The sequence below is a fragment of the Oscarella lobularis genome, chromosome 7, assembly GCF_947507565.1.
Source record: "Oscarella lobularis chromosome 7, ooOscLobu1.1, whole genome shotgun sequence".
In the NCBI taxonomy this organism is placed as follows: domain Eukaryota; kingdom Metazoa; phylum Porifera; class Homoscleromorpha; order Homosclerophorida; family Oscarellidae; genus Oscarella; species Oscarella lobularis.
This window is the reverse complement of record NC_089181.1, coordinates 2,066,992-2,091,790: the sequence shown is the minus strand read 5'-3', so window position 1 is coordinate 2,091,790 and position 24,799 is coordinate 2,066,992. Positions and strand designations below refer to the sequence as shown.

Genomic DNA, 24,799 nt, shown 5'->3' with positions numbered 1-24,799 from the left:
TGAATGAATGAATCATCAATATTCATATTGAGAAGTTTGAAACTCGTTAATTACCTTGACAGAACTACTTATTCGAAGAAAAAACGCAACCGTTTCTTAGCTAACCAACCCTGCTTCAAATCGCTTGCAGCAACTCACAAATACGTTGCCTGCAACTCTTTATACATTGGCTTACTTTCTTCAAGAGGACCCCCAAGAGTGCCCGATGGTTTCTCTATCTCTTTGGCATTTGTCAACAGACAGGAATCCGGCTCAGACAAGCGAACCACGATGTCCTCAAAAGACGGACGAGAGTGGTGGTCAGGATGCCTAAAACGACACAGCGTAAGATACCAACAACCGTTCCACATCATGCATACCAGCACTGAATCATCAGAGAGTAAACAGGATGAGAACAAGCAGGTGGAGGAGCCAGACGGTGACCTTCGGTGAGCCAATCAATAACCTACGGTGCACAAATGCAACAGTCATGTACTCCCTAGCTAGAATCCCTACCGTTTTATTGCCCCAACTGCCATATGGCCTTTCGCCCAGTGACCACATTTCATAGAGCACAATACCATAGCTCCAGACGTCACTGGCAGCAGAATACCGACGCTTCGTCACAGCCTAGAAAAGTGTCTTTCACACGTGAATTGGGTCACTCAAATAGCAACACGTCGTGCCTCAGGTGCTGTCCAACGAATAGGAATGCTGCTGCCCCGGGTCAAATAGTACATTTCATTAGACAAATCTCTCGCCAGCCCAAAGTCTCCAATCTAGGACGAGCCGTTCCCAGAAGCAGAGTTGACCGATTCGCGTAATTACCTTGCACGTCTTTCTCCAATCTAACAAGATATTGCGAGCGGCCAAGTCCTGCGTACCGGTAAGCATAAGATTTTAAAAACTTGGCACACAAAACCACGTAAAAATGACAACAAAGCTTACTCTGTGCACGAACTGTTTCTTTGCCAGGTACTCCATTCCAGCTGCTACGTCACGAGCCATGACAAGCAACTCGTTCAGAGTCTTCGGACTGACGGAGCTACATCACACGGCACTAGCGTGAGCCCGAATGGGTCACTAATCAAACTTACTCTTTCAAATGCTGCAAATAGGTTTTGAGATCTCCGTTAGGCATAAATTCCAATACAATCAAAGGCTAAAACAAATCATTGATGACTGCGATTGAAACGCCTTCGAACTAACTTCAATTGAAGACAGGACAATTCCACAGAGAGCGACGACGTTCCTGTGTATGAATTGTCCCATGATTGCGGCCTCTTGAAGAAATTTGACTCGATCTTCGTCGCTGGCGCCTTCAGCCATCTTCTTAACCGCTACAGTCAAGCTCTTATCTTCCGTCTGAGAAGAGCCGAGTATAGAATAAGACTTTTTATATGAGAAGATTTACGTACCACAAACCAGAACGCCTTCTCCACGTCCCCAAACGCCCTTTAGAATCAAAACGTACGAGAATCCGCCTACACATCGACTAGCTCGCCTACCCAGCTCCGATCTGTTCTTGAAATCCAATTTTCTCGCGATTGATGACGCGGAAACGCTTGCCCTCGAATTGCGCGTACAGGTCATCCACCGAATCGCCGGGCATCCAAAACGTCTCGCTGTCGGAACGCGAAAGCGACGCATACGTTCCATCATCCAATTCCGTCTCCAACTCGTGGTAAGTCTGAGAGAGAAAAAGATCAGTATCTACACTGGGGTAAATGATACCAGGCCTACTGGGGGAACACGAGCCGGAAGATAGCCGCCAGCATTGCCAATGTCACTCGAATAAGCCGACTCGTTTTCTGAACAGTATTGAGCTTTTTCCTTAAACACGTCAGGCAGCTCGCCTTCCGGATCCGGTGAAGGGGTCGCCGCTCGCGGACGATCGACGAGAGAAAGGCCCAAGCTGCTCAGGCTGCCGTCTCGAGATCGTCGAAGGCTGGCGTACGTGTAGTCGTATTCGCCGGAGGAGGTTTTGACGAGCTGGCGTGGCATGTGTGTCAGAGACGGAACTGCCGAGAGGTAACCGTCTTTTCCTTGGATTGGGAGACTTGGACTTATATCATCCGGATCCGCGTAATCCGGACTGGTTCTTGCTGTTGCGTGTTTTTTTTCTATAAGTCATTGTATTAGGATGCAGAGGGTAGATTCTCTGTCCTTACGTCTCGAAGACGTCGTACGATACGCGCCTGACATCATTGCACTGCGTGAACACCAACACGCTACAATGAGAATAATGATGACAATCAAGAGAATGCACGCAACTCCTATTCCGACTCCTATGCCAATAAGAAGAGCTGTATTTGAAGTCTCAGCAGACTCATTTGTCGTTGCTGGTGAAGACAACGTCATAGGAGTTCCAGTAAAAGTTGACGGAGATGACGACGACGACGATGACGTTGGCTGGAATTTCGAAGTCGAAGTGCTAGGAATCATTTGACAAGGTGGCTGATTTTCAAGCCATTTGACGCACTCAGTAACTAAAAAAAAGGATAAAATTTTCTTATACTGACTTATTTAGTAATTGTTACTACTTTCTGAGTTGCTGCACTTGTATGCACGAAACGCGGAAATCTTCCCTACTGATTGGTACAACGTTCTGTTCAACTCCGGTGGGAAGCCAAGTCGCACTAGCCGGATCGACGAATTGACGTATGCATTCACGGGCTTCTCCCCGGCGACGCGGATGGAAAGTATATTGTTACTCCAGAGCAAAGTCACAATGAAATGAGACCGACTCACGATCGGCCAGTTCTGTCAACAAGGAAAGCGTTTCATTAAGTCAGTCAAACATGGAGAAGAGATACCGTTATGCCAGGATATACATCATATGGTACCGTTTGTCCACACGGACTACTTGTCAGCAACTTCAGGCTGCTATTAATAGCAGTAGCAGTAGTAGCAGCAGTATTCACAAAATAGCTACGCACAATCAGCAGATAGCAGGCTCGTTCTGTAAAATGTTTCCTTAGCGCAGGCAAAAAGGAGACGCGCATTATCCTGCGATACCGCTTGAATTCTCGGACTTGAGTTCCACGACTGTGGAGTTCCGTTCCGTCGACAAATTTCCCACACTGACGGCGAGATTCAACATCCACGCATCGCCGCCCAGCGAAATGCCCTGTAAAATGGAGAGTCAAGCGTCGAAATTCGCTTCGGTATCTGCGCCAACCTTTTCCCCCGCGCCGTTCGGAACGAAGAACTCGACTGAACCGTTCGCGGGAAGTTTCAACCCCGAGACGTCCAACGACGTCGATTTTCGGAACGTCGTCTACACAAAGTAGACTCTACAAAGGCCTAGACAGTGAGTCGTGCGATTCAAACGCACTCTCATTCCGATCTTCATCGTGCCGAACGGAACGCCGCCGCAATTCGAAAGGTTGCTCTGAAAAAAGCAGCCCGCGTCTAGAACACTACGCGTGAGCGCACGAATAAAATCGTGAGGGCGATACCGAGACACGCTGCGTTGTGACGATCGCAGCACCCATTAGGGTAATCGCGGCGACAACAAGAGAACCCTTATAAATAAACACGCTGTCCGATAAAAGTCTTTGAAGGGTGGTGGGTGTAAAGACGGGGTCGCGAGGCCGCCCTTCATCGAATCCGGATCGCTTTTTACGGAAGTAGTTCGCGAAGGCGACAAAACGAAAGAGGAAGCCCGCTCGCTCGACAGGCTTCTCGCGGGAGGAAGCGTTTCGAACTTCGTCGATTTCACTGCAAGCTTAAGGATTCGCGCAAAGCGAGACACTCTAGAAACTGCGTAGAGAGCGAGGGGAACCTCAGCAGATGCGCGGACGGGTGATAACACCTCTCGAGAAGCTGTAATTGTTTCGCCGAAACAAAGGAGAGGCGGTGAGACGATCTACAGTACTGTACCTGAAGTCAGAGTCAACTCGACGACGAGAAGAATAAGGAGAGCGTAACATTTTCCCATGCTTTCGCCCCTGTGGTAGCGGAAATAGCCGGGTTCCTAAGACATGCGCTGAGGAATCACGTGCTCGTGCAAATACAAATAAGACGTGCAAAACGATCAGCTCAGCAAACAGCAGACAGTTGCAAAAAGTACATTTACCTCAAGAACAGAGCGTGGGTATTCCAATTGTGTGAGACGTCATTGCCCTTTCCCCACCAATGAGCATTGATGGCATATTTATCATCTTGAGATGATAATTTATGATAACCGCTTCCAAGTCCAAAAGATGTTATGCAGCTGCACAAGCACGCAATTATTGCCACTACACTACGTTGTTAACGAGTGCTTACCTGTTACTTTGACCAGGGCGACTTCGTTCACCTGAGGGGGGTTGCATGAATGCACCGACCACCGACGCAACGTGAGTCGACGTCGTCTCTCCCGTGCATCCAGCCAGCGGCGTGAGGGCTCCGTTCGTTTCGCCTCCCATGAAGCCGTACACGAGCTCGGTGCACGGATTGTGATACTTGGCATCGCCGTTGTAGTCCAAAAGACTGATGTCACCAGATATTTTTACGCCGTCGTAGATACGCTCACAGTTCTAACAAATAGAAGAAAACGAGTACTAAAAGTGCAACGAACTTAATTTTTTTCTGCAAGCACCTGAACAATTTTCTGCATGCTGTCAAAACTAGAAGGATGACGCCAAGCGACGTGATTCTCTCCGCTGCGAATTGAGCGAATCATAACGTCGCGAAAAGGCAAGTTTCCATAGGCCAGTCCCAAGGCATTTTCATCCTAACAAAAGGTCATATCACATACTGTACTGATTGCATTCTATCCCGCATACCGAAAGTGCAGTGGTGAAGCCAATCAGACGACCATCTCTCCATTGGGCAGTATTAAGTCGATTCATTATGTGATTGTTCCCCTTGACCTGTTTTCATAGTGCAAAGGTCGCAGCTAGGACCGACCTCACCAAACTATGAAAACAATTCCTCACCTTTGCAACAAGAGTCCATCCTCCGCCAGCCGTCGTCATGTCGCAGTACACTTCGTAGGGCAGCGAGCCTTCCGGGCTGATCCAGTATGCACCGTCGCCGTGAGAGCCTCCGCCCAAGAAGATTTCGTCGCACGACCTAGACATACATGATGAAAGTGTTAATTAAATAATAGAAACTATTTCTTCTACGGTTTCTACCTTCCGGGATTTCCTCGGGTTCCAAGCGAACTCTTTGCCCCCGCAACGGACTCAGACACGGAAGTCGCACACGGACACATAGAAAGCCACGACTTTCCATTGCAGAACTCATAATGCCCACTTCTAACTCCGCACCTAAACAGATAATAATGTCACAACGTATAACTATAGGGATGCATGCACTTTGGTCTACCGGAAGATACCGCGACTACTGCAAGATCCTGTCGTCACACCGCCTTTCTATGATCAAAGTCAAAATCGTGCGAGATATTTTATGCGCCTTGCAAACCTTACTTCAACACTTGCACTGCAAAGAGTCGGCGAGACAGTTGGCTTTGATCCAACCACCATGGAGGAGACGCTTACACTTGCAAAAGAAGAGACGCATCAAACAATCGTAGCGCAAGACAATTTTAATTAGCTTACTAAAAGCCAACTGACAAGGCGGCAAAAAAGACGTTCGTCATCGTCACAAGACTAGGTGATGTCAACACGAGAGCAGGGGAACAGCGACTGCGTTGTCCGTTGGGTTTGACCCAGAATTAAGTTAAATGACATCTGCCGTGGTGCGCCACAGACGTGCGGCTCGCTTTTTTGCCTAACGCTATTATACTTACAATTAGGGGAAAAAACGCGGAAGTTCCGGTGCAAATGGAGGCCGCCCACACACAGAACAGCTAGGAGAAAAATGTCGGGACTTCCTCAGGCTGTGACCTCCTTGAAGGCCTGCAAAAACAGTACGCCACTTCTTGCTTTGCCTCACGGAATCTCAGTGAGTTAGACGTCGGAACTCCGAAGAAGCGATCCTTCATCATAATCTTCTAGTACTAGATCTTTCAGACGACGTCTCTCATAAGAAGGCCATTAAATTACCTTCCATGTATATTCCTTACCAGGTTGTTCTCGTTTGCAACCAGAAGCTCGGCTGCAGGCTATGATGGAAGCTGGCTATGTTGAGTCTGTTCATTATGTGATCATTGCCTTTCACCTATTGAAAGACGCAGACTTCTTTTACTTTCAAATTAATTAGCTATGAAGACGACTGCCGCACCTTGACGACAAGCGCCCAACCACCTCCAGCTGTCGTCATGTCACAGTAGACAGCATAGGGAAGCGATCCTGCCGGAGTGACCCAGTACACACCGTCACCGCGCGAGCCGCCTCCCAAAAAGATTTCATTGCACGATCTAGAGAGCTCGATCAGCATCGCGATTTCATTAAAAAAACGGAGGTACCGTACCTTCCTGGATTCTGCCGGGTGCCAATCGAATTCCGTTCCTCTTTCTCTTCAGGACGGCAAGGACACATTTCAAGCCACGAATTTCCATTGCAGTATTCGTAATGTCCACTCTTTATGCCGCAGCTAACGCATACGACATCGAGCATGCCAACAGTTGCCTGGATTACAATGTACTATTCTTTTACCGAAGGTTTCCTCGGCGACTGCACTGCCCTGCTAGCACAGCACCGCCCTACTGGCAAAGATGACTAAATGTTAGGTCTCAAATAATAAGAACGAGCCTCGACGCTTGAGCTGCAAAGAGTCGGAGAAACGCTTTGGGAAGCCGATGCACCCGCTTCAGACTTATCAGCAGCAGCCGCATTCATTGCCAGTGTCAAAGACCTAAAGCAAAGAAGAGAAATAAAGACAGTTCTGTACTCCGTATGCTAGAGGTACGTTAAAAAAGAGTAGCAATCAGTGAAGCAAACATCGTCTGATTTCCAAGATGCCAAGAGTGAAGTGATACTGGCTCAGCCAGCTCCGACCGCAGTTATATTGTCGACTGTGTGCTAATTAGGAAAAAAACGCGGACGTGGACCGGTGGACGATGATCGAATTGTGGAAACGATGCCGGGATTTACTTCGTTCCATGCATGCAGTTCATTTCCCTTTGCATTTGGTTAATTCCTATAAAAGCAGAAATCGTACGACGCGTCATGCATTGTCGCCTGACCTCTAATCACTTCCTCAGAAGAAGCGAGTCTCAAGGTCTTTTGGGGGTCCGCAAGTCGGTGTTCTTTCCTTGCACGTGCCTCGATGATCAGTAAGAAACGCCAAATCGTCTAGAGGAACAGTGTCGGTTTACTTCCAGACAGTCGGAGTTTACTTCCAGACTGTCGGGATTTATTACTTCAGCCACTTCCTTTCCCTTCCGTAGCTGGTGGAATTCTGTAAAAAGAGAAATCGTACGACGCTTTATGCTTTAATTGTACCTGTACAATTTTCTGCATGCTTTCGTGTTTCTTGGGATGTCTCCAAGCCACGTGTTTCTCATCCCCGTCTTGAAGAGCTCGAATCATAACGTCGTGAAAAGGCATGTTTGTATACGCTACTCCCATAGCATTTTCGTCCTGAAAACGAGAGGCTACAAAAACAATCAATACAGTCCCAAGTGTTTTTACACACCAAAAGCGTAGTTGGGTGACCGATCAAACGTCCGTCTCTCTACTGGGCCGTGTTGAGTCTGTTCATTATGTGATCGGTGCCTTTCACCTGTTCGTAGAAACAAAGAGTTCCTTTACTTTCAAATTGATTACAAGACGGACGACTTCCGTACTTTAACGACAAGCGTCCAACCGCCTCCAGCTGTCGTCATATCGCAATAGACAGCATAGGGCAGTGAACCCGCCGGAGTGACCCAGTAAACACCGTCGCCGTGCGAGCCGCCTCCCAAAAGGATTTCGTTGCACGATCTAGAGAAAACCGATTAGTAGGACAGCAATTCGTTGTCTTCCAGAAACTGAATACCTTCCTGGATTCTGTCGGGTGCCAATTGAATTCGCCGAAGACACTAGCTGTTTCTCTTCGGAACGGCAGGGACACATTGTAAGCCACAAATTTCCCCTATTTCTCACGGTCCACAATGAGAAGAGTCGCGGGATTTACTTTCGGCTGGCGGCGGATCACTTTACCGTAGCGTGTGGCCAAACCGTGTGGTAAAAAACGGTAAAAAGATTGCCATCATAGGAACACCTTGATTGTGTATACAAAATCGACTCCACACATCCTTTAGACATCCGGAAAGTGGTCACTTGTCCTGCTGTGGGGCCGACTCTACGTGCCTCGGCGCCCATTTTCCTGAAACACGAAAAAAGAACAGTGCCGGTTTATTGGCGGCGCCGCTTACCGGTGTGATCATCCAACTTCCCACCGTAGTGAAGCGGTAACTGATACAAAATATTGTCACATCCGGAAAGTGTGCTCACAGCTAGCGCTGGCCCTTCGTCCCCTTTCAAAAATTCCATTCAGATTTTGTAAAAATCCTTACAAGATCTTTCCATCTCTAGGCTCTACACTTCTTCGTGAGATTTTGACTGTCACGTGTTTCTCGGTTGTCTATTTAGGGACTCGTTTATCTAGATGCAGCAAGTTTGACAAGGAATTATATTAGGTCAAGAATGCCAAATTGAAGCATCTGCCGCATAAGTTGACTCCAAACGCTTGCGGGTACAAAACGTTCCAAGGACACTTCGTAAGAATACATCAATCTTCAACTAGACAGCAGAGACAGCCGAGACAAGAGCACACATACACTGACAATGACTCAAAGCACAACCAGTACATGTCACAATTAGAGAGTACGTTTGACGGTTTATCCTTACCTCACAAACAAAGCATGAGTATTCCAGTTGTGGGTGACGTCATTGCCTTTTGACCACCAATGAGCGTTTAAAGCGTATTTGTCATCTGTAGTCTGCAGCTTGTAATAGCCAGATCCCATTCCAAACACCGATATGCAGCTAAAGTTGCAGTCCAATTAACTAAGCATTCTAAGCAGACTAAACTCTATAAATCGTACTTTTTGCTTTGGCCAACACGAGTTCGATCTCCGGAAGGTGGGTCCAAGAAAGCACCGACAACTACTCCCATGTAAGTTGATCTACCTGTTGAACATCCTGCTACGGTTGGGGACACTCCCTTCCAGGCGCCTCCCAAAAAACCGTAAACTAATTCGGTGCAGGGTTTGTGATAATTGGGATCGCCGTTGAAACTTAAAGAACTGATGTCGCCGGAAATTTTGTAACCGTCGTTCATTGTTTCGCAGTTCTACATCGAGTTTTAGGCACAAGTTGATACCAGCACAGTGACCATCACTTGATTAATTGTACCTGTACAATTTTCTGTATGCTTTCGTGTTTTACGGAATGCCTCCAAGCCACGTGTTTGTTTTCCCCGTCTTGAAGAGCTCGAATCATAACGTCGTGAAAAGGCATGTTTGTATACGCCACTCCCATAGCATTTTCGTCCTGAAAACGAGAGGCTACGAAAACAATCAATACAGTCAAGTGTTTTTACACACCAAAAGCGTAGTTGGGTGACCAATCAAACGTCCGTCTCTCCACTGGGCCGTGTTGAGTCTGTTCATTATGTGATCGTTGCCTTTCACCTGTTCGTAGACACAAAGAGTTCCTTTACTTTCAAATTGATTATAAAGACGGACGACTTCCGTACTTTAACGACAAGCGTCCAACCGCCTCCAGCTGTCGTCATATCACAATAGACAGCATAGGGCAGCGAATCCGCCGGAGTGACCCAGTACACGCCGTCACCGTGAGAGCCGCCTCCCAAAAGGATTTCGTTGCACGATCTAGAGAAACCGATTAGTACGATAGCGATTGTCTTCCAGAAACTGAATACCTTCCTGGATTCTGTCGGGTGCCAATTGAATTTGCTGAAGACACTAGCTGTTTCTCTTCAGGACGGCAGGGACACATTGTAAGCCACGAATTTCCATTACAGTATTCATAATGTCCGCTCTTTATGCCGCACCTAATGTGCATACGACGTCAATATACAGTACCAACACTTGTCACGATTACTAATCTTTTACCGAAGGTCTCCCCGACGACTGCACAACCCTGCGAGCACAGCACCGCCCTACTGGCAACGGATTACTGGAAACTCTAGGTAGGTAAAGAAATAACAACGAGCCTTGACGCTTGCGCTGCAAAGAGTTGGAGAAACGCCTCGAAGAGCCCCAGCGTCAGGTTTATCCGTTGAAGGCACATTCATTGCCAGTGCTGACAACCTAAAGCCCAAATCAGAAAGAAAGAAAGTTCTGTATGCCGTGTACGTTAAAAGAAGAGCGGAAAGTAGTGAAGCGAGCATCATCTGATTTCCAAGGTGCTGAAGAGCGAAGTGATACAAGCTCACCCAGCTCCGTTGTTATATTCCGATCCGTTGTTATATTTGCTAATTGCCTCCCAATTGAATGAAATTCCGGTGACAACGTCAAGGAGTGATGCATGCCACGGTACTATAACAGACTTGGTCCTTTCTCAGGCCGCGATTCCTTCCCAGACACGCCCATTGTTCGCTGTCGCTATGCCGACAAAGGAAAAGAGAGCAGTCCCGGTATTTACTTTCGGCTGGGGGTCACCGTAGCGTGTGGACAAACCGTATTTCCCGCCGTACGGTAAAAAACAGTCATTATAAACGACGGAGGCCTCGTACGTGTCTCCGTAGACTAGTACATCCTTCAGACGTCCGGAAAGTCGCAGGGAAAGTCGCGTGAGATTTGTAAAACCGGAACGAATGATTAGTAGACGTTTGCTTAGCGAAACTTTGTGATCTTGGTGGCCTCGCTTTCGTCATATCCGGTTGCCCATCCTTTGTCATGTTCAGCAAGTGCATCTCAAATAAAAATCCATCTGCTGCGTTATTCAACATTGGCATACACCGCCTAAAGAATAAAAAATAGGATCTACCCAATTTAAAAAATCAGACGCAAAAGAAAGCGGGCATTATCAGCTTACACTGGAAATATTTGCACTTGCCTACTTCGGTTACAGCAAATGTTGATACAAATGGTACATAATAATAGCTAGTTTCTCACATACAACGAACGCCTGAAGGTGTATCATCCAACTTCCCGCCGTGGTGAAGCGGTAACTGCAAATATGCGTATTTGGTCTGATCTATTGCCAGAAGAACACATCCGGAAAGTGCGCTCATAGCGCTGGCGGCAGACTCAACGCAAACAGCTCCTTTCGTCCGGCATCGTATTCACCTTTCGAAAATTCTATTCAGATCTTGTAGAAATCCTAAAAGTGCTTGCAATATCTTTCCGGCTCTACAATTCTTCGTGCGATTTGCAGGTAACCGTCCACGTGTTTCTGGAAGACTCCGTTGTCTATTCTAAGGACTCGTTTATCTGCACGGCTTGTATCATGTCATCGAGACGTGAAAGGGTCCAAATCGGAAAATGTAAAATTGGGCTTCGCCTTTGGGTGGTGCATAGTGACGACAAGCCCCAGGGCGACACTCAGGGCGACAGGGCGACAAGCCGTAACCTTCTTAGCGCGCGCGTCTCCCACACAGGAGACGCTTACACTTGCAGACGCGTCAAAAACTTGGCGCAGGTTCAATTACTAGCAGAGAAGCAACGAATGTGCCGTTGGTTAGATTTGGCATAGCATCTGCCTAATACAAACGCTTCGAAGTTAGGCCGAGGTCGACTAAACACTTCGTTAGAGTACAACAAACAATAGCAACATCAATCCTAAATTAGACAGCCAAGACAAATACACAGATACACCGACAATAATTTGAAGCACAACCAGTGCACGCCACAAACTTGACGGTTTCTCCTTACCTCACGAACAAAGCATGAGTATTCCAGTTGTTGCTGCCCGTGTTGCCTCTTGGCCACCAATGAGCGTTTATAGCGTATTTGTCATCCGTAGTTTGCAGCTTCTGATAACCAGCCCCCAATCCAAAATCCGATATACAGCTAAAGTTGCATCTTGAGCACTCTACGAGTCTACTGTACTATGTATAGGTCGTACTTTTTGCTTTGGCCAACACGAGTTCGATCTCCGGAAGGTGGGTCCAAGAATGCACCGACAACGGCTCCTATGTGATGCGCTCTACCTGTTTCACATCCAGCTACGGTTGTGGTCACTCCCTTCCAGTCGCCTCCCAAGAAGCCGTAAACTAATTCGGTGCAGGGATTGTGATACTGAGGATCGCCGTTGAAACTCAAAGAACTGATGTCGCCGGAAATTTTGTAACCGTCGGCGATTGTTTCGCAGTTCTGCATTTTAAACACATTCTCGCATAGTGACGCTTCAATTAATTAATTACTTAATTAATCATACCTGCACAATTTTCTGCATGCTTTCGTGTTTTATGGAATGCCTCCAAGCCACGTGCTTGTCTTTCCCGTCTTCAAGAGCTCGAATCATAACGTCGGTAAAAGGCATGTTTGTATATGCCACTCCCATTGCATTTTCGTCCTGGAACGAAGAGAGTACAAAAATAATCAAACTTTCAAGTGTTTTACATACCAGAAGTGTAGTTGGGTGACCGAACAAACGTCCGTCTCTCCACTGGGCCGTGTTGAGTCTGTTCATTATGTGATCATTGCCTTTCACCTATTGAAAGACGCAGACTTCTTTTACTTTCAAATTAATTAGGTATGAAGACGACTGCCGAACCTTAACGACAAGCGTCCAACCACCTCCAGCCGTCGTCATGTCGCAGTAGACAGCGTAGGGAAGCGACTCCGCCGGAGTGACCCAGTACACACCGTCACCGCGCGAGCCGCCGCCCAAAAAGATTTCATTGCACGATCTAGAGAGCTCAATTGGCATCGCAATTTTGTTAAAAAAACGGAGGTACAGTTACCTTCCTGGATTATTCCGGGTGCCAATCGAATTCCATTCATCTTCAGGACGACAAGGACACATTTTAAGCCACGAATTTCCATTGCAGTATTCGTAATGTCCACTCTTTATGCCGCAGCTAACGCATACGACATCATGTCAACAGTTGCCTGGATTACAGTGTGCTATTCTTTTACCGAAGGTTTCCTCGGCGACTGCACTGCCCTGCTAGCACAGCACCGCCCTGCTGACAAAGATTATTAACAATCGGTAGTAGGTCTAAAATAAGGAGAACGAGCCTCGACGCTTGAGCTGCAAAGAGTTGGAGAAACGCTTTGGGAAGCGGAGGCATCTGCTTCAGAAGCAGGCGCATTCATTGCCAGTGTCAAAGACCTAAACCGAAGAACAGAAATAAAGTCAGTTCTGTACTCCGTATGCTCGAGATACGTTAAAAAGAGGAGTGAAGCGAACATTGTCTGATTTCCAAAAGGCGCTGAGAGCGAAGTGATATTTTTCCCGGAAGAGGAAATCCTTCAGACATGCGGCGTGTGATTTGTGAAGCTGATAATACTACGGTCGGTAGACGCTCGAGATAATGCGATAAGAACAGATAGACCGGTCTAGTGTCGGTTTGGCGGTATAGGGTGATCTCAGTGGCCTCTCCGCCGTAGTAAAGCCCGAATTGTCTCCCGACTTTGTCTGAAGGAGGATCGAAGGCGTTCGTTATCTTTATCAGACGACTTCATAGCGATCTCCTGCGCTGCCACGGTTATCCGGGAAGTTGGCATGTGATTTGATGAAATCTGTAAAGAAAACAAACCATTTGCTGCGGTCAACATTCTAATACACTTCTTAAAAATAAAATTAGGATCTACCTAATTTCAAAAATTAATGATGAAACGCACAAAAAAACGGACACTGCAAATTTGCAATTGTCTAATTCCTACGGCAAACGTTTGTTTGATACACAATTGCAGCGTAATACAATAACGTTGTAATTTCAGAGTACCGGACTATGTTAGTTTCTCACATACAGTGCCTGAAGGTCTTCATAAAGACTGTGAGAATCGTCCAAGTCAGCTCCAAGACGACCACAGATAGCTTCTTCACCAGGCTTATTCTGCAGAATTTTCTCGTCTTGACGACCAGATAACAGCTTGGCCACCTGAGTAAAGGACGGCCTGTCGTGATACTCCGGATTCCTATAAAGAGGAAACAATTAGAACATGACATGGCAGTGAAGACTACTCCTCGTGCCAGCATGAAATCATCAGATGATATATAGAACGAGGACATCCAGGAGGAGGTGGTAGTCGATATCCAGCGTCAAGAAGTTCCTGAACCTGTCCAACACTTTTTTTACAACAATTCTAACTAGGAGACGTCAATCCTTGCCTCGGAATTAGGCATGAAACCGTATGGCCTCTCTCCTAAAGACCAGATCTCGTAGAGAACAATCCCGAAGCTCCACACGTCGCTTGCAGTGGAATACTTCCGAAAGTTGAGTGCCTAAGGTAAATAATAAATAAATGAATATAATTGTAGTTGAGCTTGCTCGCCTCTGGCGAAGTCCAACGAATAGGAATCTTTCCACCACTCGTCACGTAGTACGTATCGTCAGCCAAATCGCGAGCCATGCCGAAATCTCCAATCTGCATGTACAACAGATGCACATCATATAAATGAATCCAAGCTATCTCGATTAACCTTGCACGTGTGTTCCTTATCAAGCATTACGTTGCGAGCGGCGAGATCCTGCAAACGGCAAACACACGTTTCCGGCGGCGACGACGACGACGTCAACGTCTTTCACTTACTCTATGCACGAAGCTTTTGCATGACAAATATTTCATTCCAGCTGCAATTTCTGAGCTCGATCGAAGAAGTCGACGAGCCAAGTTTGATTCGGCGTCGGGCTGATTGTAGTCCAAACTGTCAAGGAAGAAACGGTATAGAGACTCCATCTGTGTCATGTAGACGTCGTCAATTACGTTGTCTTGACGCCAACAAGCCAATCTTTCAAATCCCCGTTTTCGACCAATTCGAGAACGAGCAGTATCTAAGAGTGACACGTAGACGAAACGCTTCGAGACAAGGCATCTACGTACCGGTTCTCCGACGGTGACGACTCCGTAAAGAGCGACGACGTTCTTGTGACGAAACTGGCCCATAATCGCCGCCTCTCGCAGAAACTTGACACGATCTTCACGCGTCGAGGACGAACTCAGTGTCTTCACGGCAACAGCAATGGGTTCCTTGCCACGATGCTAAGTCATGCGTGGTCGCAATCAAGATCGACTCTAAAGCAGTCGACTACGTATCTATTACCGTGACAGGACTCCACTTTCCCAGAGCAACGACGCCAAACTCACTGAAAAGGCACAGTAGATACAAAATGATTACTACAACGAAAACTATTTTACGCACCCGGAACCTAATTCCTTTCCCATGACAACACTCTTTCGATCGATTTTGGACATTTTTTTGCCTTCCATTTGAGCGTAGAGCTCCGATTCCGTGCTAGCAGGCTGCCAATACAGCGGCTCTTCCGCGGTCAGATTCACACTTTTAGCACTCTATTTAACGTCAGAAAGAAAACACACGTGAACGCGATGGTGATCTCAGAAATTCCTTGCCTCTCTGGGATTGCTTTGCTTCGTCACAGGTAACGGCTCGTCGTATACGTTGACCGGCGCGCCGTTTCCGCTGAATGAGGTCGTGGCAACGACGCTGTTCAAACGACGAAACGTCGGGTTTTCAAAATTAATAGGGTCATAGAAAGGATTCACACCGACACCTGCAAAACAAAATTGAATAACTTTTGTCTCAACTACAACAGCAAGTCCAGGATTGGCTCACCGCTACGTAGGTTCATTTTCCCCTTGCGTCGTCGTTTGTAGGCGACAACAGCAACGACAACAACAATTACGATTAGGAGAAAGAGTCCGCCACCAGCGCCAACGGCAATGTATAGAATTGTTTTGCTGTTGCTTTTAAAGCCTTCACTTCCGCTGTCCGGCGGTTTGCTGCTAAGGGTGGACGTGACGGTAGTGAAATATTCCGTCTCTTTCGTCGTCGTCGTCGCTGTCGTCACGGTGACAACAGATAAATTTGACGACGACGATTGCATCGTTGAAGGTGACGTCGGGCGTAGGCTAGCAGGTGTGCCTCCAGTTGGCGACTGAGTGCTGGCTGAGGCTGACGAACGGATTGGTTGGGTTGTCGTGGCTATGGAAGCTGTCGACGATTTTATTACTTTTGTACTAGACAGCGTTTGTGCAGGAGTCGTGTCCGGCGGTTGCGAAGTTGCGGCGATTGATTTAGTACCAGTTGTTGCTGACGCCGTTGTAACTTCGCTTAAAATCGTCGACGTAATGTCGCTTGCAGTCGTAACGGCTGACGCTGTTTGCGACGAAGAAATCGTAGAGGGCGCATTTGTTTTTGAAACCGTCGACGTAATGTCGCTTGCAGTCGTGACGGCTGACGATGTTTGCAACGAAGAAATTGTAGAGGGCACATTCGTTTTCGAAACCGTCGACGCAATGTCGCTTGCAGTCGTGACGGCCGACGACGTTTGCGACGAAAAAGTTGTAGAGGGCCCATTTGTTTTCAAGCCGGTAGCAGAAGCTAAAAATAAATAATCATAGATAAGGCAACCGAACTGTTAATTACAAACTTGGCATGCGCGTTGTTGTTGCTCCGTGAGTGGTCGCAGGAGAGGATACACTGGAAGATGTAGTCACAGATTTCATTTTGCTTGGAGTAGCTGTTGTAGACGAAGACGTTGACGTTGAGAGCGCCGAAGGAGACGATGACACGTTACTATTATTGCCTGCGTTTCACAAATGATGAAAAGGTTCCACACAAAACGAAGTTTATACCTGGCTGTGTTGTTACAATGTCTGTCGGACTGTTCGTCAACGTTTTATTAGTAGAATCGACCTGTACAGATGCTGACGTCGACGGTACAGTGGAAGGCGTAGACAAGACTGCGACAAAAAAACCATATGACATTATACAATAAAAATTAAATATTGAAACCCGTGCAGCTGAACGTAACGTTGTTTTCCGCGTAGCCAGCGGGACAAGAATCATAGCAACGATTGTTGTGATAGTACCAGCCCGTGTTACAGCGGAAACATGTCAAATTTAGATGTGAATATTCGTAACATCCTATACAATAATGCGTCTACATATTGCTCACAAGACATATCAGTCTTTGAGGTCACCTCTTATTTGATTGTAGACGTCCCTGTAACGAGCTAGAGTTGTGCTGGTAGATCCTCCAAGTGAGAAAGCTCGAAAGTTCGCAATAGCAGATACAGATTTAATATCTCCGGTTCCTTTCCGACCGAGTGCAAGGATTTTGTTGAAGGTGAAACTAAAGTCAGCTGATATAGTTGTGTTTCGAGGCGATTCATCATTGTATGACTAGAAGACGATGGCGCTGCTGGCTGACGACGGAAACCAAAGCAAAACGAGTCTGTTCCACTGTCCACTATTGGCATTGCCGGAATTTATGTTCTGAAATAGCGCCGTTTGCATCTTGCATCTTGAGCACTCTACGAGTCTACTGTACTATGTATAGGTCGTACTTTTTGCTCTGACCGACACGAGTTCGATCTCCGGAAGGTGGCTCCAAGAATGCACCGACGACGGCTCCTACGTGATTTGCTCTACCTGTTTCACATCCAGCCACGGTTGCGGTCACTCCCTTCCAGTCGCCTCCCAAGAAACCGTAAGCTAACTCGGTGCAGGGATTGTGATACTGAGGATCGCCGTTGAAACTCAAAGAACTGATGTCGCCGGAAATTTTGTAACCGTCGGCGATTGTTTCGCAGTTCTGCATCGTGTTTTAGCACAAGTTGACCCTCGTACAGTGATAATTAATTACCTGCACAATTTTCTGCATGCTTTCGTGTTTTGTGGGATGTCTCCAAGCCACGTGTTTGTCTTCCCCGTCTTCAAGAGCTCGAATCATAACGTCGTTAAAAGGCATGTTTCTATACGCCACTCCCATGGCATTTTCATCCTGAAAACAATAGACTAAGAAAACAATCAAATAGTCAAGTGCTGCTCTACACACCAGAAGTGTATTTGGGTGACCCATCAAACGTCCGTCTCTCCACTGGGCTGTGTTGAGTCTGTTCATTATGTGATCATTGCCTTTCACCTATTGAAAGACGCAGAGTTATTTTACTTTCAAATTAATTAGCTATGAAGACGACTCCCGCACCTTGACGACAAGCGCCCAACCACCTCCAGCTGTCGTCATGTCGCAGTAGACAGCATAGGGAAGCGATCCAGCCGGAGTGACCCAGTACACACCGTCACCGCGCGAGCCGCCTCCCAAAAAGATTTCATTGCACGATCTAGAGAGTTCGATCAACATCGCGATTTCATTAAAAAAAACGGAGGCACCGTACCTTCCTGGATTCTGCCGGGGGCCAATCGAATTCCGTTCAACTTTCTCTTCAGGACGGCAAGGACACATTTCAAGCCACGAATTTCCATTGCAGTATTCGTAATGTCCACTCTTTATGCCGCAGCTAACGCATACGACATCGAGCATGCCAACAGTTGCCTGGATTACAGTGTACTATTCTTTTACCGAAGGTTTCCTCGGCGACTGCACTGCCCTGCTAGCACAGCACCGCCCTACTGGCAAAGATGACTAAATGTTAGGTCTCAAAGAATAAGAACGAGCCTCGACGCTTGAGCTGCAAAGAGTCGGAGAAACGCTTTGGGAAGCCGATGCACCCGCTTCAGACTTATCAGCAGCAGCCGCATTCATTGCCAGTGTCAAAGACCTAAAGCAAAGAAGAGAAATAAAGACAGTTCTGTACTCCGTATGCTAGAGGTACGTTAAAAAAAGAGTAGCAATCAGTGAAGCAAACATCGTCTGATTTCCAAGATGCCAAGAGTGAAGTGATACTGGCTCAGCCAGCTCCGACCGCAGTTATATTGTCGACTGTGTGCTAATTAGGAAAAAAACGCGGACGTGGACCGGTGGACGATGATCGAATTGTGGAAACGATGCCGGGATTTACTTCGTTCCATGCATGCAGTTCATTTCCCTTTGCATTTGGTTAATTCCTATAAAAGCAGAAATCGTACGACGCGTCATGCATTGTCGCCTGACCTCTAATCACTTCCTCAGAAGAAGCGAGTCTCAAGGTCTTTTGGGGGTCCGCAAGTCGGTGTTCTTTCCTTGCACGTGCCTCGATGATCAGTAAGAAACGCCAAATCGTCTAGAGGAACAGTGTCGGTTTACTTCCAGACAGTCGGAGTTTACTTCCAGACTGTCGGGATTTATTACTTCAGCCACTTCCTTTCCCTTCCGTAGCTGGTGGAATTCTGTAAAAAGAGAAATCGTACGACGCTTTATGCTTTAATTTGTCGCCTAAACCCTCAGAAGAAGCGAGCTTTGATCATAAGATCAATGACGGCCTTTGGGAGTCCGCGAGTCGGTGTCCTTCTCTTGTACGTGCCTCATATATGCAGCCAGAACTATTCCTCGAAACCCGCCAACAGAGGTCAAAGGAACAGTGTCGGAATTTAATTACTTCCAGCCTGTCGGGATTGTCAACCGCTTCCTCTCCCTTTCGTAGACTTCATGCACATGCCACAACCTTCAAGCTACTTCAACACTTGCACTGCAAAGGGTCGGCGAAACAGTTCGCTTTAAATTCCTGATTCGACCACCATGGACGAGACGCATCGAACAAACTAAATCATAGCGCAATTTAGCCTCAAGATACCAAAAGCTAACTAACAACGCCGCAAAAGACTTTCGTCAAAGAGAAAGACTATTGGAAGTGACGTCGACGCGAGAGCAGCAACGACTGCGCCGTTCGTTGCGTTTGACTAGGAATTTTTAGGTCAAGAATGCCAAATTGAACACATCTGCCGCATAAGTTGACTCCAAACGCTTGCGGGTGCAAGGTCGACTAAACACTTCGTTAAACAATAGCAACATCAATCCTAAATTAGACAGCCAAGACAAATACACACATACACGGACGATAATTTGAAGCACAACCAGTGCACGCCACAAACTTGACGGTTTCTACTTACCTCACGAACAAAGCATGAGTATTCCATTTGCTGGCGACGTCATTATTTTTTGACCACCAATGAGCGTTTATAGCGTATTTGTCATTCGTAGTTTGCAGCTTGTGATAACCAGCTCCCAGTCCAAAATCCGATATGCAGCTAAAGTCCCGGTCCAATTAACAAAGAAGACAAAACGCTATAACTCGTACTCTCTGCTCTGGCCAATACGAGTTCGATCTCCGGAAGGTGGGTCCAAGAATGCACCCACGACGGCTCCTATGTGGTACGTTCTACCTGTTGAACATCCTGCCACGGTTGTGAGCGCTCCCTTCGAGTCGCCTCCCAAGAAACCATAAACTAATTCGGTGCAGGGATTGTGATACTTGGGATCGTCGTTGAAACTCAAAGAACTGATGTCGCCGGATATTTTGTAACCGTCGTTGATTGTTTCGCAGTTCTGCATCGTGTTTTCATTTTCACAAGTTGATGTCATTAATTAATTAATTAATTAATTAATTACCTGTACAATTTTCTGCATGCTTTCGTGTTTTGTGGGATGTCTCCAAGCCACGTGTTTCTCATCCCCGTCTTGAAGAGCTCGAATCATAACGTCGTGAAAAGGCATGTTTGTATACGCCACTCCCATAGCATTTTCATCCTGAAAACGAGAGGCTACAAAAACAATCAATACAGTCCCAAGTGTTTTTACACACCAAAAGCGTAGTTGGGTGACCGATAAAACGTCCGTCTCTCCACTGGGCCGTGTTGAGTCTGTTCATTATGTGATCAGTGCCTTTCACCTGTTCGTAGACACAAAGAGTTCCTTTACTTTCAAATTGATTATAAAGACGGACGACTTCCGTACTTTGACGACAAGCGTCCAACCGCCTCCAGCCGTCGTCATGTCGCAGTAGACAGCATAGGGCAGCGAATCCGCCGGAGTGACCCAGTAAACGCCGTCACCGTGCGATCCACCTCCCAAAAGGATTTCGTTGCACGATCTATAAAACCGATTAATACAATAGCGATTGTCTTCCAGAAACTGAGTACAGTACCTTCCTGGATTCTGTCGGGTGCCAATTGAATTCGCCGAAGGCACTACCTGTTTCTCTTCGGGAGGGCAGGGACACATTGTAAGCCAAGAATTTCCATTGCAGTATTCATAATGTCCGCTCTTTATGCCGCACCTAATACACATACGATGTCAGCATACCAACACCTGTCACAATTGCTACAGTAATCTTTCACCGAAGGTTTCCCCGACGACTGCACAACCCCGCGAGCACAGCACCGCCCTAGTAGCAACGGATTACTGGAAACTCTAGGTAGGTAAAGAAATAACAACGAGCCTTGACGCTTGCGCTGCAAAGAGTTGGAGAAACGCCTCGAAGAGCCCCAGCGTCAGGTTTATCCGTTGAAGGCACATTCATTGCCAGTGCTGACAACCTAAAGCCCAAATCAGAAATAAAGAAAGTTCTGTATGCCGTGTACGTTAAAAGAAGAGCGGCAAGTAGTGAAGCGAGCATCATCTGATTTCCAGGGTGCTGAAGAGCGAAGTGATACAGGCTCACCCAGCTCCGTTGTTATATTCCGATCCGTTGTTACATTGCCTGCCAATTGCCTGAAATTCCGGTGACAACGTCAAGGAGTGATGCATGCCACGGTACTATAACAGTTCTCAGGCCGCGATTCCTACCCAGACACGCCCATTCCTCGCTGTCGCTACGACAGAGGAAAAGAAAGCAGTCCCGGTATTTACTTTCGGCTGGCGGCGGATCCCTTCACCGTAGAGTGTGGGCAAACCGTACTTCCCGCCGTACGGTAAGAAAATAGTCATCATAAACGACGGACGCCTCGTACGTGTATTCAAAAGACTCCGTAGACTAGTGTACATCCTTCAGACGTCCGGAAAGTCGCGTGGGATTTGTAAAACCGGAACGAACGATTAGTAGACGTTCGCATAGCGAAACTTCCGCCAATTCAGTGTGATCTTGGGGGCCTCGCTTTCGTCGTATCCGCGAAATCGATAAGAATGTTGCCGCATCCTTCGTCATGTTCGGCAAGTGCATTTCAAATAAAAATCCATCTGCTGCGTTAGTCAACATCGGCATACACCGCCTAAAGAATAAAAAATAGGATCTACCCAATTTCAAAAATCAGACGCAAAAGAAAGCGGGCATATCAGCTTACACTGGAAATATTTGCACTTGCCTACTTCGGTTGCAGCAAATGTTTGTTTCATGCACAAATGGTACATAATAGCTAGTTTCTTACATACAATGCCTGAAGGTGTATCATATCCAACTTCCCGCCGTGGTGAAGCAGTAACTGATACAAATATCATCATGCTTCGTATATTTGGTCTGATCTCTTGCCAGAAAAACACATCCGGAAAGTGTGCTCACAGCGCTGGCAAACTCAACGCAAATAGTTCAGTTCTTTCGTCTGGCATCATATTCACCTTTCAAAAATTCCATTCAGATTTGTAGAAATCCTAGCGCTTGGCTCTACAATTCTTCGTGAGATTTGCAGGTGACAGTCACGTGTTTCTGGAAGACTCCGTTGTCTATTTTAGGGACTCGTCTATCTGCACGGAAATAGCTTGATACATCAAGACATGAAAGGGTCCAATATATTAGTACCTATCGGAAAATGTAAACGCCTTTGGGTGGTGCATAGTAATCATGTAGTGCCGGTACGTGTCGTAAGCCAATCGCGAGCCGTTGCGAGCGGTGAGAGAACAAGCCTCAGGGCGACAGGGCGACAGAGCGACAAGCCGTAGCCTTCCTAGCGCGCGCCTCCCACTTCCACATTCCTCATTCCCTGACCACATGCAGCTTCCACATGGAAACGCTTACACTTGCAGACGCGTCAAAAACTTGGCGCAGGTTCAGTTACTAGCAGAGCTAGAAGCAACAACTGTGCCGTTGGTTGGATTTGGCATTAGCATCTGCCTAATACAAACGCTTCCAAACTCAGGCCGAGCTCGACTAAAAACTTCGCTAAAGTACAACAAACAATAGCAACACTAATCCTAAATTAGACAGCCGAGACAAATACACACATACACTGACGATAATTTGAAGCACAACCAGTGCACGCCACAAACTTGGACGGTTTTCCCTTACCTCACAAACAAAGCATGAGTATTCCAGCTGTTGGTGGCCTCGTTGCCTTTCCCCCACCAATGAGCGTTTATAGAGTATTTGTCATCTGGATTTTGCAGCTTGTGATAGCCAGCTCCCAGTCCGAAATCCGTTATGCATCTAGAGTCGTGGTTAATTAACAAAGCATTTTAATTAAGCAGACAGGACTTTATAGCTCGTACTCTCTGCTCTGGCCAGCGCGGCTTCGATCTCCAGAAGGTGGCTCCATGAAAGCACCGACGACGGCTCCTATGTAGTACGCTCTACCTGTTGAACATCCAGCTACTGTTGTGGTCACTCCCTTCCAGTCGCCTCCCAAGAAACCGTAAACTAATTCGGTGCAGGGTTTGTAGTACTTGGAATCGCCGTTGAAACTCAAAGAGCTGATATCGCCGGAAATTTTGTAACCGTCAGTGATTGTTTCGCAATTCTGCATCGTGTTTTAGGCACAAGTTGACACCCGTACGGCAACGATTAGTTAATCATACCTGCACAATTTTCTGCATGCTTTCGTGTTTTGTTGGATGTCTCCAAGCCACGTGTTTGTCTTCCCCGTCTTGAAGAGCTCGAATCATAACGTCGTGAAAAGGCATGTTTGTATATGATACTCCCATAGCATTTTCGTCCTGGAACGAGAGGCTATGAAAACGCTCAACACAGTCAAGTGTTTTTACACACCAAAAGCGTAGTTGGGTGACCAATCAAACGCCCGTCTCTCCACTGAGCCGTGTTGAGTCTGTTCATTATGTGATTGTTGCCTTTCACCTGTTCGTAGACACAAAGAGTTCCTTTACTTTCAAATTGATTATAAAGACGGAGACGACTTCCGTACTTTAGCGACAAGCGTCCAACCGCCTCCAGCTGTCGTCATATCGCAATAGACAGCATAGGGCAGCGAATCCGCCGGACTGACCCAATAGACGCCGTCGCCGTGCGATCCGCCTCCCAAAAAGATTTCGTTGCATGATCTAGAAAAACCGATTAGTAGGACAGCAATTGTCTTCCAGAAAATGAATACCTTCCTGGATTCTGTCGGGTGCCAATTGAATTTACCGAAGACACTAGCTGTTTCTCTTCGGGACGGCAGGGACACATTGTAAGCCACGAATTTCCATTGCAGTATTCATAATGTCCGCTCTTTATGCCGCACCTAATACACATACGACGTCAGCATACCAACACTTGTCACGATTACTACAGTAATCTTTCACCGAAGGTTTCCTCGACGATTGCACAACCCTGCGAGCACAGCACCGCCCTAGTAGCAACGGATTACTGGAAATTCTAGATCTCGAAAAGAAATTGCGACGAGCCTCGACGCTTGAGCTGCAAAGAGTTGGAGAAACTTGGGAAGCCGAGGCATCAGACTTTTTATCAGAAGCAGCCACGTCCATTGCCAGTGTCGACGACCTAAAGCGCAAAAACAGAAATAAAGAAAAGTTCCGTACGTCATGCACTCAAGAGACGTCAAAAGAGCGAAGAGCAGTGAAGCGAGCATCGTCTGATTTCCAGGGTGCTGAAGAGCAAAGTGATACTGGCTTACCCAGCTCTGTTGTTATATTCCGATTCGTTGACTTGTTATATCTGCTAATTTGCCACGGAAGTTTCGGTGATGCATAACACGGTACTATAACCATAGATAGGCAGACACACCTATTTCTCACGGTCCACTATATGCTAACAAAGGAAAAGAGAAGAGTCCCGGGATTTACTTTCGATTGGCGGCGGATCACTTTACCATAGCGTGTGGCCAAACCGTGCGGTAAAAAACGGTAAAAAGATTGCCATCATAGGAACACCTTGATTGTGTATACAAAATCGACCTCCGCACATCCTTTAGACTTCCGGAAAGTGGTCACTTGTCCTGCCGTGGGGCCGACTCTACGT

General features: G+C 46.9%; 7 protein-coding genes across 15 annotated transcripts; all 7 read right to left on the bottom strand.

The window, feature by feature from the left end:
* LOC136189141 (uncharacterized) lies at positions 1-3,948 on the bottom strand. The gene is made up of 19 exons (XM_065976988.1): positions 3,865-3,948; positions 3,441-3,506; positions 3,317-3,393; positions 3,161-3,259; positions 2,998-3,109; positions 2,796-2,941; positions 2,523-2,742; positions 2,151-2,468; positions 1,723-2,102; positions 1,488-1,669; positions 1,398-1,434; positions 1,189-1,344; positions 1,077-1,141; positions 928-1,024; positions 808-855; positions 666-758; positions 496-609; positions 360-445; positions 1-309 (listed from the first exon to the last, which is right to left on the bottom strand). Exons 1-19 carry the CDS (start codon positions 3,920-3,922, stop codon positions 135-137), a joined length of 2,529 nt encoding a protein of 842 aa, XP_065833060.1. The 5' UTR covers positions 3,923-3,948; the 3' UTR covers positions 1-134.
* Positions 3,898-5,665, bottom strand: LOC136189151 (uncharacterized). The gene is made up of 9 exons (XM_065977007.1): positions 5,529-5,665; positions 5,397-5,469; positions 5,296-5,342; positions 5,103-5,237; positions 4,905-5,040; positions 4,752-4,838; positions 4,565-4,699; positions 4,252-4,502; positions 3,898-4,198 (listed from the first exon to the last, which is right to left on the bottom strand). The coding sequence occupies exons 1-9, from the start codon at positions 5,567-5,569 to the stop codon at positions 4,057-4,059; spliced, it is 1,047 nt and encodes a 348-aa protein (XP_065833079.1). The 5' UTR covers positions 5,570-5,665; the 3' UTR covers positions 3,898-4,056.
* Positions 5,666-5,794: 129 nt separating this feature from the next.
* LOC136189148 (uncharacterized) lies at positions 5,795-11,357 on the bottom strand. Of its 5 annotated transcripts, XM_065976999.1 has the most exons (21): positions 10,178-11,357; positions 10,036-10,132; positions 9,935-9,981; positions 9,742-9,873; positions 9,556-9,691; positions 9,404-9,490; positions 9,213-9,350; positions 8,903-9,150; positions 7,852-8,843; positions 7,661-7,796; positions 7,510-7,596; positions 7,323-7,454; positions 7,058-7,272; positions 6,966-7,011; positions 6,781-6,893; positions 6,624-6,726; positions 6,528-6,574; positions 6,343-6,465; positions 6,154-6,289; positions 5,996-6,090; positions 5,795-5,935 (listed from the first exon to the last, which is right to left on the bottom strand). In XM_065976999.1, the coding sequence occupies exons 1-9, from the start codon at positions 10,213-10,215 to the stop codon at positions 8,702-8,704; spliced, it is 1,065 nt and encodes a 354-aa protein (XP_065833071.1). In that variant the 5' UTR covers positions 10,216-11,357; the 3' UTR covers positions 5,795-5,935; positions 5,996-6,090; positions 6,154-6,289; positions 6,343-6,465; positions 6,528-6,574; positions 6,624-6,726; positions 6,781-6,893; positions 6,966-7,011; positions 7,058-7,272; positions 7,323-7,454; positions 7,510-7,596; positions 7,661-7,796; positions 7,852-8,701. The 5 variants fall into 5 exon arrangements, with proteins under 5 accessions (XP_065833071.1, XP_065833069.1, XP_065833073.1 ...); XM_065976997.1 differs by having other exon boundaries at positions 6,781-7,011; XM_065977001.1 differs by having other exon boundaries at positions 6,781-7,272; positions 10,178-10,786; positions 10,860-11,357.
* Positions 11,358-11,628: 271 nt separating this feature from the next.
* On the bottom strand, positions 11,629-13,473 carry LOC136189152 (uncharacterized). 3 transcript variants are annotated; one of them, XM_065977009.1, is made up of 10 exons: positions 13,327-13,473; positions 13,158-13,280; positions 13,010-13,103; positions 12,908-12,954; positions 12,733-12,849; positions 12,543-12,678; positions 12,393-12,479; positions 12,204-12,341; positions 11,892-12,139; positions 11,629-11,836 (listed from the first exon to the last, which is right to left on the bottom strand). In XM_065977009.1, exons 2-10 carry the CDS (start codon positions 13,181-13,183, stop codon positions 11,695-11,697), a joined length of 1,035 nt encoding a protein of 344 aa, XP_065833081.1. In that variant the 5' UTR covers positions 13,184-13,280; positions 13,327-13,473; the 3' UTR covers positions 11,629-11,694. The 3 variants fall into 3 exon arrangements, with proteins under 3 accessions (XP_065833081.1, XP_065833082.1, XP_065833080.1); XM_065977010.1 differs by having other exon boundaries at positions 13,158-13,271; XM_065977008.1 differs by having other exon boundaries at positions 13,158-13,473.
* A 69-nt stretch (positions 13,474-13,542) lies between these two features.
* Positions 13,543-17,136, bottom strand: LOC136189143 (ephrin type-B receptor 3-like). Its single transcript, XM_065976991.1, has 16 exons — positions 16,940-17,136; positions 16,752-16,883; positions 16,592-16,699; positions 16,387-16,542; positions 15,570-16,337; positions 15,347-15,507; positions 15,138-15,286; positions 15,039-15,081; positions 14,819-14,977; positions 14,702-14,769; positions 14,528-14,642; positions 14,418-14,465; positions 14,270-14,362; positions 14,106-14,219; positions 13,968-14,053; positions 13,543-13,912 (listed from the first exon to the last, which is right to left on the bottom strand). Exons 4-16 carry the CDS (start codon positions 16,460-16,462, stop codon positions 13,729-13,731), a joined length of 2,064 nt encoding a protein of 687 aa, XP_065833063.1. The 5' UTR covers positions 16,463-16,542; positions 16,592-16,699; positions 16,752-16,883; positions 16,940-17,136; the 3' UTR covers positions 13,543-13,728.
* A 2,453-nt stretch (positions 17,137-19,589) lies between these two features.
* On the bottom strand, positions 19,590-22,539 carry LOC136189149 (uncharacterized). 3 transcript variants are annotated; one of them, XM_065977002.1, is made up of 12 exons: positions 22,409-22,539; positions 22,228-22,353; positions 21,957-22,175; positions 21,258-21,905; positions 21,116-21,212; positions 21,015-21,061; positions 20,822-20,953; positions 20,632-20,767; positions 20,480-20,566; positions 20,287-20,424; positions 19,976-20,223; positions 19,590-19,925 (listed from the first exon to the last, which is right to left on the bottom strand). In XM_065977002.1, the coding sequence occupies exons 4-12, from the start codon at positions 21,293-21,295 to the stop codon at positions 19,784-19,786; spliced, it is 1,065 nt and encodes a 354-aa protein (XP_065833074.1). In that variant the 5' UTR covers positions 21,296-21,905; positions 21,957-22,175; positions 22,228-22,353; positions 22,409-22,539; the 3' UTR covers positions 19,590-19,783. The 3 variants fall into 3 exon arrangements, with proteins under 3 accessions (XP_065833074.1, XP_065833075.1, XP_065833077.1); XM_065977003.1 differs by having other exon boundaries at positions 21,258-21,884; XM_065977005.1 differs by having other exon boundaries at positions 21,258-21,884; positions 22,041-22,175.
* A 128-nt stretch (positions 22,540-22,667) lies between these two features.
* Positions 22,668-24,468, bottom strand: LOC136189150 (uncharacterized). Its single transcript, XM_065977006.1, has 9 exons — positions 24,379-24,468; positions 24,226-24,322; positions 24,124-24,170; positions 23,931-24,062; positions 23,745-23,880; positions 23,591-23,677; positions 23,401-23,538; positions 23,095-23,342; positions 22,668-23,032 (listed from the first exon to the last, which is right to left on the bottom strand). Exons 1-9 carry the CDS (start codon positions 24,408-24,410, stop codon positions 22,891-22,893), a joined length of 1,059 nt encoding a protein of 352 aa, XP_065833078.1. The 5' UTR covers positions 24,411-24,468; the 3' UTR covers positions 22,668-22,890.
* Between the last annotated feature and the right edge of the window lie 331 nt (positions 24,469-24,799).

Bases quoted from the DNA above. Each gene is read 5' to 3' on its own strand.
- LOC136189141 (XM_065976988.1), bottom strand. From the start codon at position 3,922: ATGGGAAAATGTTACGCTCTCCTTATTCTTCTCGTCGTCGAGTTGACT. The intron at 3,394-3,440 runs GTATCGCCCTCA...GTAGTGTTCTAG, and splicing joins TCACAACGCAGCGTGTCTCG to ACGCGGGCTGCTTTTTTCAG. The intron at 1,025-1,076 runs GTAAGTTTGATT...CGTGTGATGTAG, and splicing joins TATTTGCAGCATTTGAAAGA to CTCCGTCAGTCCGAAGACTC.
- LOC136189151 (XM_065977007.1), bottom strand. From the start codon at position 5,569: ATGACGAACGTCTTTTTTGCCGCCTTGTCAGTTGGCTTTTA. The intron at 4,700-4,751 runs GTATGCGGGATA...ACCTTTTGTTAG, and splicing joins GCTTCACCACTGCACTTTCG to GATGAAAATGCCTTGGGACT. The intron at 4,199-4,251 runs GTAAGCACTCGT...GTGCTTGTGCAG, and splicing joins CGCCCTGGTCAAAGTAACAG to CTGCATAACATCTTTTGGAC.
- LOC136189148 (XM_065976998.1), bottom strand. From the start codon at position 10,215: ATGATGCTCGCTTCACTACTTTCCGCTCTTCTTTTAAC. The intron at 9,692-9,741 runs GTATTCAGTTTC...CGGTTTCTCTAG, and splicing joins ACCCGACAGAATCCAGGAAG to ATCGTGCAACGAAATCCTTT. The intron at 9,351-9,403 runs GTGTGTAAAAAC...TCTCGTTTTCAG, and splicing joins GTCACCCAACTACGCTTTTG to GACGAAAATGCTATGGGAGT.
- LOC136189152 (XM_065977008.1), bottom strand. From the start codon at position 13,183: ATGTTCGCTTCACTCCTCTTTTTAAC. The intron at 12,955-13,009 runs GCTCGTTCTCCT...CTTTGTCAGCAG, and splicing joins TTTGCAGCTCAAGCGTCGAG to GGCGGTGCTGTGCTAGCAGG. The intron at 12,850-12,907 runs GTAAAAGAATAG...CGTATGCGTTAG, and splicing joins AGTCGCCGAGGAAACCTTCG to CTGCGGCATAAAGAGTGGAC.
- LOC136189143 (XM_065976991.1), bottom strand. From the start codon at position 16,462: ATGAAATCTGTGACTACATCTTCCAGTGTATCCTCTCCTGCGACCACT. The intron at 14,770-14,818 runs GTACGTAGATGC...TGTCACTCTTAG, and splicing joins TCGTCACCGTCGGAGAACCG to ATACTGCTCGTTCTCGAATT. The intron at 14,363-14,417 runs GTTAATCGAGAT...TTGTACATGCAG, and splicing joins ATAAGGAACACACGTGCAAG to ATTGGAGATTTCGGCATGGC.
- LOC136189149 (XM_065977002.1), bottom strand. From the start codon at position 21,295: ATGATGCTCGCTTCACTACTTGCCGCTCTTCTTTTAAC. The intron at 21,062-21,115 runs GCTCGTTGTTAT...CGTTGCTACTAG, and splicing joins TTTGCAGCGCAAGCGTCAAG to GGCGGTGCTGTGCTCGCGGG. The intron at 20,425-20,479 runs GTGTGTAAAAAC...TCTCGTTTTCAG, and splicing joins GTCACCCAACTACGCTTTTG to GATGAAAATGCTATGGGAGT.
- LOC136189150 (XM_065977006.1), bottom strand. From the start codon at position 24,410: ATGCTCGCTTCACTGCTCTTCGCTCTTTTGAC. The intron at 24,323-24,378 runs GTCTCTTGAGTG...TTTGCGCTTTAG, and splicing joins CTGCTCTTCGCTCTTTTGAC to GTCGTCGACACTGGCAATGG. The intron at 24,063-24,123 runs GTGAAAGATTAC...TATGTGTATTAG, and splicing joins AATCGTCGAGGAAACCTTCG to GTGCGGCATAAAGAGCGGAC.